The sequence below is a fragment of the Pempheris klunzingeri genome, chromosome 14 (assembly GCF_042242105.1).
Source record: "Pempheris klunzingeri isolate RE-2024b chromosome 14, fPemKlu1.hap1, whole genome shotgun sequence".
Taxonomy (NCBI): domain Eukaryota; kingdom Metazoa; phylum Chordata; class Actinopteri; order Acropomatiformes; family Pempheridae; genus Pempheris; species Pempheris klunzingeri.
Genome location: NC_092025.1, coordinates 13,876,964 through 13,887,253, shown reverse-complemented (window position 1 = coordinate 13,887,253; position 10,290 = coordinate 13,876,964). Strand labels below are relative to the sequence as shown.

At 43.4% G+C, this 10,290-nt stretch overlaps 2 protein-coding genes across 2 annotated transcripts; both read left to right on the top strand.

Moving 5' to 3' along the window:
* The first annotated feature begins 1,235 nt into the window (after positions 1 to 1,235).
* On the top strand, positions 1,236 to 3,300 carry ccna1 (cyclin A1). The gene is made up of 8 exons (XM_070844059.1): positions 1,236 to 1,394; positions 1,497 to 1,716; positions 1,796 to 1,911; positions 2,062 to 2,288; positions 2,437 to 2,641; positions 2,748 to 2,864; positions 2,969 to 3,102; positions 3,237 to 3,300. Exons 1-8 carry the CDS (start codon positions 1,236 to 1,238, stop codon positions 3,298 to 3,300), a joined length of 1,242 nt encoding a protein of 413 aa, XP_070700160.1.
* A 1,326-nt stretch (positions 3,301 to 4,626) lies between these two features.
* sparta (spartin a) lies at positions 4,627 to 10,110 on the top strand. Its single transcript, XM_070844164.1, has 7 exons — positions 4,627 to 5,445; positions 6,993 to 7,187; positions 7,582 to 7,735; positions 7,996 to 8,190; positions 8,656 to 8,817; positions 9,028 to 9,118; positions 9,855 to 10,110. Exons 1-7 carry the CDS (start codon positions 4,627 to 4,629, stop codon positions 10,108 to 10,110), a joined length of 1,872 nt encoding a protein of 623 aa, XP_070700265.1.
* The last annotated feature ends 180 nt before the right edge of the window (positions 10,111 to 10,290 follow it).

Genomic DNA, 10,290 nt, shown 5'->3' with positions numbered 1-10,290 from the left:
ACCCAAAAATTAATCTATTTTAATTGGAGTTCATTGTGGCTCAGGTAAATCCAATGAGGGATTCCTGACGCACGACGTCGTCGACTGTCAGCTGTTGCGTCCGAGCACGTGATTGGATGGAGAGCCGTTCGGAGGAATCAGCTGATCAGTTTTCAAGGTAACCTGAAGAGAAAAAGAAAACTCTGGACCAACATCGGACACACAGGAAGCTCATTCAAGCCGCTTGGCCGCCGCGAGAGGTCGCTGTTTCTCCCCGAAACACGCAACAAATCAGAAAGTGACTGTTAGTTAGTCCGCTTAGGCCGCACAGGTTTCCAGGTTTCCCACCTTGGTGCCGGCACCAAGCGTTAAGCTGCTCCTCACGGTGATCCTGATATGGTGAGTTTGCAGTTAGGAGCAGATGATGGACTGTTTAAGATTCACACCGAGAGAAAAACCTTAGTTGGGCTTTTGTTTCTGTCATACACCTCACCTCACCTGATGCACTCAGTGTGCAGCCTTGCTCTCCTCCTCTGCGGTCTGAGCTTGGCTATCTGACAGGCTTGTAACCATGGTAATGATGTTTCTGACACCTTCACTGCAGTGAAATGCAAACAAGCTGTTTGAATACATCAGTCTTGGCTCTTGGCAATGTATGATGGGTGTTTTTCCACTATTCTCTGGCATTTTATTAAAAATCAGTCAATAATGAAAATTGTTGCTGGTTGTAGCCCTGTTTAGACACTGTGCTCTGGCCAGGGAAGCCATGAAGCAAAGAACTAACCAATACTCTGCTGCTCCAACTTTTTTGTTTTGAGAGCCTCCAAGTAAAGCGATGTCTTCTTAGTTACTTATTACAGGTTGTGTAAATCTATGTGTTGCCATGAAATCATTGTAACACACAGATTTGAGAGCTGAAACAATCTGGTATTTCACAATAAGAAACAAATATTTGAAAATATGGGGGGAAAAATTACACAATATGTGTGCTTGTGATTTTTTTTTTTCTTGTTTGGTATAATTCTAATTATCCTGCTTTTGTTGTCACGACCCTCGTGACGGGAACCACAACTAATAGATCTATATTGTCTTATGTTTAAATCATAATCACCGTAATTAATCTGTATAAAATGAAAGTGTATGCTCTTACAACATAATATGGCTCACTTTTCAGGTGCAAATGTAATGATTTATTTACCTGTTATTTACTGTTATTTTTTGTTTAACTTTATCTTTCCCCATCTTCTTGCTTAAAGATGAACTTTAGCATGAATGCCCATTGCGGCAGTCACACCAGTAAAGAAAATATTCCACCTTCAAGCAAAACAGATGCACTGCAGGTCCAGCGGGCCAAGCAGCGGACAGTGTTGGGTGTGCTATCAGAAAATGAGCAGCGTGGTCGGTCCCTCAGTCAGGTAAGTGGGACAGGCACAGTGAGAGAATTACCTTTCCCTCCTCACAGCACATTCACGTGTCAACTTTAAGTGGCAATCATGTTGACCCATTTTTCTCTACAGGGAAGCCAATTCTCCAAACGCAGTTCAATCTCAGACGGCTCCCAGCTCACCTTCCTTGGCTGTCCCTCCAGTTCCAGCTATGATGTGTATGTCGAAGAGGCCTGTGAAGTTGTTCTCGCCGCTTCTGGTCAAGAAGCGGTCTCAGACAGCTATTACCTAGATGCCGAAAATGCTGCCCTGCAAAATGAAGATTTGAGACTCCTGCTGGAACTGAGTTCAGGTGAGTTTGGCAATTACAAAAACTGTATTTTCTTGTTCTGCCTGCATGCTCGTCACGCACCTTCTGTTTACTCTTGCAGGTCCATGCCAGAATGTGTCTATGCAGTCTGAACCGGATAAATCCCTGATGTCTGAGGAGGCGCTGTGTGTCTCCCAGTATGCAGAGGACATTTACCAGCACTTGCGGGAGAATGAAGTGTGAAATCATCTAAACTATGAGCACTGAATTCTTTCATACCACAGTGTATGGGCAGCATAGGATGCGTGGTAGTTATGAGGTTTGACTCCTCAGGTCACTGCAAATGCCTCATGATAACTGCTTTTGTCTTTTTGTCTATAACGGCAGATGAGGTTCAGGCCGAGGCCGGGCTACTTAGAAAGACACCCAGAGATCACCAACGGCATGCGGGTCATCCTGGTGGACTGGCTGGTGGAAGTCGTCCAGGAGTACAAGCTTCGTTCTGAAACTCTTCAGCTTGCTGTCAACTACTTGGACCGCTTTCTCTCCGGCACAGCGCATGTGAAGCGGGGCAAGCTGCAGCTGGTCGGCACGGCTGCTTTACTGATTGCTGCGTAAGCACGTTTGCGTTTCTAAAAATTTCCTGCCTTCTCCTGTCCAGTCATTCATTTGTCATAGAAAGAATCCACCTGATGGAGAAGCACTGACTCGAGGATTGATGGCATTTTACAACCTCATGTCCCCTGATCTGTCACCTTGTAGAAAATTTGAGGAGATCTTCCCTCCGGAGCTGAACGAGTTTGTGTACACCACAGACAGCACCTACACCAAGAAGCAGTTGGTTCGGATGGAGCATGTTTTCCTGACAGTGCTGGCTTTCAATATGGCGGCCCCCACCACAAACCAGTTCCTTCAACTGTTCATGTCCATCCACTCTGTCTGTGCCAGCACGGAGAACCTCGCCCTGGTGAGCAAAATCAGACCATAGGTTTATGCTCGCTGCCTTTGAAGTGACACATCAATGTCACTGGATCATATTTTGATTTGATGATGTGTTTTGTTTTTGAGTCTAGTATGTGGCAGAGCTGAGCCTGCTGGAAATTGATCCATTCCTTCAGTACACTCCATCTATAGTGGCAGCTGGAGCTTACTGCCTAGCCACGTACACTGTAAACAACAAATCTCTCTGGGTAAGTTTGCCCAGATTGTTGTCTTAGTGTCCTTTTTTAAGACAATTTCTCAAGAAATTAGCCAAAAAACAACTCTTTTGGTTCTGTTTTTTTTCATATTTCAGCCCAGTTCCTTGTGTGCCTTTACTGGTTATACCATGGCTGAAATTGTGCCCTGCCTGACGGACCTCCACAAGCTTTACATCGGTGCAGAGAGTCGCCCACAACAAGCCACCAGGGAAAAATATAAGAGTTCAAAGTGAGGTTTAGTTGAGACAACTGAACTACAGGCGTCTAGGTTATTTTATGTGCCTACAGTTTGTCTGGGTTTATTAATGCATTCAAGACACAATTTTACGTCTCTGAATGGTTGTCTTATTTCTCTGTTTGCAGGTATTGTCGTGTTTCATTGATTACTCCACCGCCTGTTCTGCCTTTCATATGCTCCACCGTCTGACTCATTTGACTCTTCTGCCAGAACATAATCAGACTGAGAACAAAACAAACACAACTTACTGTACCGCCAAATGCCATAACAACCTTAAAACATAAGAATTTTAATACCTGCAAATATTCATGCGAAAAGGTTTTTAAAGCTGGTAAATCATCATTAAAAATATATACTCGTATTTTGCTCAAACTGATGTTGTCTTTACCTAAATCATAAATTACAACATCTTCCATGATGTTTTAAAGTATTTGTGAGTTCATTTTTTCATGTTCGATGTCCCACCTCGATGTATGCAGAATCAGTGAGTGAGTAGATTATATGTGTGTGAGGGGATCAAAACATATTACGAATTCAAATTACAACACTGAAAGAAAAAGTGTTGTTTTTTTTTTTTCAATTTATCTCAGATTCCGTCTTATAAAGTTTTTTATAGAAATGATCAGTATTTCAATGTGCAGGCTGTAGGTTTTATTTTGAAAGTGCTGACCGGAAGTCATGACAGTCGGTGGTTGAGTGATGGGTGTAACCACTGGAGGAGCGGCAGATTAAAGCAGTGAGAGAAATGAGCACAGATGAGTAGACATTTCAGAAGAAGAAAGTTCAGAAGAAGTGTCCAAAACTGAGATAAGGACTTTCAGAAATTTATTGTTCGTTTTATTTATTTTATTCATTTATTTGTTACTGCTCCGGGATACTAAAGTTTGGCTGTCAAGGTAAGCCAGAGATTTAAATAGAAATGTTATTATTTGCTGTCCAGTGGTCATGCGTGAAGTCTCAAAGGTAACTCTGAGGTGAAGAATAAATGAGTAATAGTGTTTTTAAATGTCAGTCTAGGCAGAGTTTCCACTGACGGAGGCTTGTTGTTCAGGTAAAACCTGATGTGTTCGCCATTTGAGCCGCCAACAACAATCACATTACAGAGATTTTTTCCCCCGCTTTAACTCATCCACCCAGACTACCCATGTCACCTGCTTTTCTTTTCGTTTCCTTGTTGTTCCACCAGGTTTATCCTGCTGACAGGTCGCCTACACACTCTGTCTCACTGTACCCTTCATCCTTTATTCCCATTGTTTTGTTTCTGTTCCTTTTATAACCCCAGCTGTCTCCCATCCAACCACCTGAAGTGTTCATTTTTAAAACCATTAGGCCCAAAAACAAACTGTTGTCCATGATAACTCAATGTTTAATGTTTTTATGTTGTAGTTGAAACTAATAATTAATGTTTCTCATCTAAATATGTCTGAGAATTACAACTTCTGTCTCACTTTGGAGATATCCCTCTTGATGTCCTCTCTGCCTCCGTTCTAGTCTGTATCCCGTGTACTCCTCAGTATGGCTGAGCCTTCTGAGCTGCTGGTCATCAAGGACCAGTATGAGTTGGCGTTTTATTCCCTGAGCCGTGGGCTGGCCGCTGAAGAGGCCGGGAAAAGAGCGGAGGCCCTGGTGTATTACAGGAAAGGCCAAAAGCACCTTATCCAAGGACTAGAAGTCCCCAGTGGAGGGGAGAAGCAGCAGGGAGTGGCCTGGGACACGGCCAAGCAGCTTCAGAAGAAGATGAGGGACACCTTGACGACGGTCAACGCCCACCTCTCTGACCTGGAGACCTCTCAGCTGACAGCGGGAGGCCAGAGGAGCCGACTGTTGATGGATCTCCCTCCCAGTCTTTATCCAGACCTGGCACCAAGCAGTCAGCCTCCAAAAAGCTCCCTCCACCATCTGTACCCCACCGTCCCTGCTGCCACCCAGAACATAACCCCACCTGCCAAAACAACCCCTCCCAGGCCCCCTTCCCCTGCCGTTTTGCACGCTCACACACTCCCTGCAGCGGCTTCAGGAACTACAGCCATGGCTAACTCAGGGGACCAGCCTCCAGAGTACTCACTACAGCCAACAGCCGGCCACCGCAGCCTGGCTTATGGTCCCGCGGGAGACAGCTTCGGGTCAGGAAAGCAAACTGGAGCAGCAGCAGTGGCAGCAGGAGGAGGAGGAGATGGGAACGAGCTGCTTTTCATCCCCTCTGGGGTGCAGATGTTTTTCGTGGCACCCAATGGGCAGGTCAGCTCTCTGTCTTACCCAGGCTACCTTCGCATCATCACATTTGACAGTCAGCAGAAAGTTTCCACTGCTGGAAGATCCTCAGCATTTCTACATGTGAGTACGCAGCATGTTATAATAAGTGCATGTCACAATAAAGTATCTGTCTGCCTGAGGGAGTGGGTATGTTTACAAGGCATTTTCCTTGGGCGTGTGTCCTAGAGGTGAGTAGGTGTGAACAGCATACTACCCTAAGTGAAACCACTTCATCACAGCCATTATGTTTATGTAAGTATGAGTTATAGTTACTAAGCAGTCCTCTGCTTACAAATAGTGGGGCTGTCTTGGTGATGTATCCTCATACATGTTGCCCTTGTCCGATTCGAGTTTGACAAAACATGTCAAAACTGAGCTTTAAAAGGTGACGTGGATGTAACATTTTGTTATTGACCTGCATTTATTCATATTTTGTTAACTGGTTAAGGACATTACAGTTAGGGTCGCAACTAATGATTATTGTCGTTGTAATCTAGGTCTACAAAAGAGCCCAACGTGACCAAATGTCAACCAACAGTCCAAAATACAGACACGTTCAGTTTATAATTCAGTCGATTATCCAAATAGTTTAATTTTGAGGCAAACAGCTTATTGATTAGTTTATAGGTTATTTTATATAGGTTATTTTGGCTCTAGTTCCAATGTCATAAGTGCCTTTATGTCCTTACTGTAGCAGATGAGATTAGTTGGCCAAATGCTGAAACCTTTTTTTTTCTAACAGTGTTTAATTTGAGCTGTCCCTTGGCAAATCTGTTGTATTTATGTTTGGGCAGTGTTACACTCCACTATGCCTATATGCCAAGGACTTAATCCCAGTTTCTTAATTTCCATCTGTTTGCTATTGTATTTATTCAATATAAAACATGAATAACAATAATAATAATGTATTCTGGCACCTCTACAAAGCGCATATTATGCTGTGCTGTGTACTGCAGTGCAACTCTGTTTCCCACCAGACCAGGCTGCTCTCCCGTGTTCTGGCCCAGCTTTGTTTCCCAGCAAGACAATGGTCCCATTAACAGATGACTCTGCGCTTCTGTTGTGCTGCTGGTCAATGTCCTGCGCCGTCACAGGGGTCACTCTGTCAGGCGGCATACCAGTGGGACGATGGAGCACCAAATCTGTATCTGTATTATGTCTGTGCAGATGACTGACACAAGGCCTGATGGGGCTAAAATCCTGTAATGTGTCTTTGAGAGGGGAAAACATTGGGCCAAAAGGGACGGGGGAACACTGTGCTCGCTGGGAAATTACAATGCTTTTCCATGCTTTAAAAGACAAACAGTCTGACACAAACCTCAGGCTCTCACATGTCAGAAAGCACCTTTCACACATGTTAATATATATTAATTGGGAAAATAGCACTGGACATGGAATGATTTCCAGCTCACGTGTTGTGAACTGACCTTTAGAAAACAAATAAGTACTCAGCGGAAGCCGTCATGTCCTGCTTCTATGTCTAAGTTCATTTAAACTAACTACAACAGGTAATTGGTTCAATTACATTCATCCTCTTTGGTGATATTGGTACATGGCTGATAACTTCTGACCTTCTGGCCTCCATCTTTCCTAACCTCCTTATTTTTGTGTGACTTTGTGTTTTCAAGGTGTGTGACTGGCTGTACCCGCTGACAGCCGACACTCCAGTGCTGCTGGCTAACTCTGGGATCTTCATGTTCCCTGACTCCTTGGCAGGGACGCCAGGGTCCTACGTGGGCATAGTGTTGTCCTCTGAACTACCTGCTGTTGACCGAGAGATGTTTCAGGACGTCCTTTCGCAGCTTGTAGAACTCAGGGTCCAGGTCAGTGTTTGCTGTGGAGTCAGTGTGGAGCAGATGTAAGGGTGGGTATGCATGTAGGTGGAGTCAATGGAACAAAATGAGCGAGAAAAGGAGCATGTCGAAGTAGTAGTTCAGTAGAATCCATTGTTCCAATTGTAAAAATCTGTTCCTTGTGATACGATAAAGCCGTAACATTAAATGCATTAGTGTAGTAAGACATACAATGTGTACATGTGTCACTTTTCTCTCTTGACACATCAGCAGGAACAATATAGTCAAAAAAAATTCCTTTTCCCTGAGTCATGGCACAGGAATGTAGATTACCTGTTTGGGTGTATACACATTTTAAAAGCATCTTACTGTGTTTCTTGTTGTGACAACTGTTTAGCATATGACTTAATGGGTTTCCTGACAGGCTCCAGAGGGGGCAGGGTCAGAGGTCCTCAACCTGAGTGAGAAAATCCCTCTTGGTCCTCCACAAGACCAAGCAGAACCGACAGTGCCAGCAGAGAAGGAAAAACTACCACTTCCAGGATGGAGTGAGAAGATGGCACAAGGAATCTTGTCAGGTGTGTTTGATAATGATAGTCCCAGTAAAGCAAAACTACAAAACAAAACATCACCACACAGCGTTGTTCAGACTGTGTATACAGTAGATGTTCCCCTATGTACAAACAATGACCACTAGAGGGCATTGTTTACCTTTGCAGCAGTCAAGAAAAATGTTGTCCAGCCACCTCCTCATTTGCCTGTAGTAGATGCTTTACCAACACAACCATCAATGATATTGCCAGTGTACACTCATCATCTCAAATACTTCTGTCTTCAGGAGCCACACGTTTGAGTCAAGAGTTTGCAAAAGGAGCTGAGGCCACCGGAAGGGCCATTCATAAAGGAGCAGCCAAGATCCGGGACCACATCACGCCTGAGGAAACTCCTGCAGAGGTCAACCCCCGTGTCACCAAAGGTCTGCAGGTGGCTAAACAGGCCACCGGGGGTGCTGTGCGAGTCAGCCAGTTCTTGGGTAAGGACTAAAAATCATCCCACACAGGATGTAATCATTCATGCAAATGGTACAAAGCCACATGGCTGAAGAAAACTCTTAAACGCTTGATTTTTTTGTGTTTTTCTCTCAATGTTTGCCATGAGTCACCTGTATTTTTGATTAATATGCCTATGTACCTAGCTGTATGCTTCTGCTGTATAATCACCTCATATTTTTTCCAGCATCTTTACACTCTGGGTCTTTGCCCTACTGTCGCGTCTTTTTGTCGGAAGTTCTTTTTACATATATACTTTTTTATCTATATTTACATGTACATGTATAGTTACATTATGTTTGCTTTGTTCAGCTATGTCGTCCTTGCTTTTCTGTGTGTCTGATATGTGTAAGTACATGAGAGCAGCAGATAAACCGGAGTCAAGTTCCTCGTATCTATTCACATACTTGGCAAATAAACCTGATTGTGATAAATGCGTATGCTTACAGTAAATGGAGTGAGTACGGTGGCAGGACACGTGGCAGAGAAGGTGGCGCCCCACGTGAAGAAACAGAGCGCTAAGTTGATCCCGGAGTCTATGAAGAAGAGCAAAGATGGCCGCGCTTCCAGCTTGGATGGAGCCAAGTTTGTGGCAGCCAGCAGTGTACAAGGTTTGTACCAGTATGATGGAAATTTCAGGATCAAGCATTGAGTTATATTGTCGCATACGTCCTTGTACATTGTCTGACATTGTTGTCATATCATTAGTTCTATCAAAAAAATGTCAATATGTTTAGACATGTTTTGGCATTTGCTAAAAGATGGGAGATCCAAGTCTTTTTGGATTACTCAAACATCTTTCTCATTTACGTCCAAACCAGGTTTCTCCACTGTTTGGTCTAGTCTGGAGAACGGAGCCAAGCTTGTCGGCAAAAGTGTTGTAGCAGAAACTGTCTCAACTGTGACTTACAAGTAAGTTCTGACATTTCATGTTTCCACTTCTTTATTTAATTGATAGAACTGTCCCCATCATTAATAACTATCATAGATATTGCTTCCAGCCTGTTGCTTCCTTCTTGGTACGTTGGGAAACTGATCTGCTTTCACACCTATTTCTTTTCAGATTTAGGGCCTTAGAGAATCTGATAAACATGTCCAGCAAGGGGGAGTAAAGGCAAAGACTTGTGAACTAACATCTGAACTTGCACAACCCTTTCAATTACACTCTTTCTTTGACCCATGAACCAGAGTCAGAAAATGACCCACAATAAGACATATTCCACATCTAATGCTACAGTTAATGCAGAATTGCCTTTAAACATTTTGTTCAATCAAACTGACTTTTTTTGATTCATTTATATTTGGAAATATTGAGTATGTGTTTTGGGTTCTTTTTTGACTTTGTGTAGTTTAAGCTGCTTTCTGTCTCTGGATCTGTCTCTATGGTCCGTCTTCAGGTATGTTAACTGCAGCCAAATGTCTGCTTGTGTTGGGTGATGCTGCTCTTGCTTTTCATACTATCTGGATTATTACTAATAAAACTGCTGCAAAGTGAAATATGACTTTCTTGACTTTTGTGTATTGATGACAGCCCCAGTATCACATATCACATCGCTCCAGCATTTCAATTCTGTGTACACACCCTCATATTTAATTTACTTTCACCACACCACTCTTCCCTAACTCAACCATATTATTCATGGTGAAGGTATGGTAATGATGCAGGCCAAGCCACAGACACCGGTCTCAAGTCAGTGGTCAATATTGGTGTGACTGCATACAATATTGACAATCTGGGCGTCAAAGCCATCGTGAAGACTGCAGGCAAGCAGACGGCCAAGGCCATGGTCAAAAACCCAGATGGACAGCCAGCAGAAACTAAGGAGAAGGAGGTGCAGAAAGAGGAACATCAAGCAGAGACGAACGGGAAGGAAATGCAGAAGAACGAGGAGAAAAAAAAATAGGATGTGAATGCTTTGCTTGAATGTCTGTGTTGATGGATCGACTCCTCATTTGCATATTTATACAAGAAAATAGGCCACTCATTCCTGGAGTAGAAATTCTATTAATTGTAAATGCAAAAACAAAACTATGGCAATCAGCTGAAGGCAAAGTGCAATTTTTCATCCTCAATTTTTAAAATT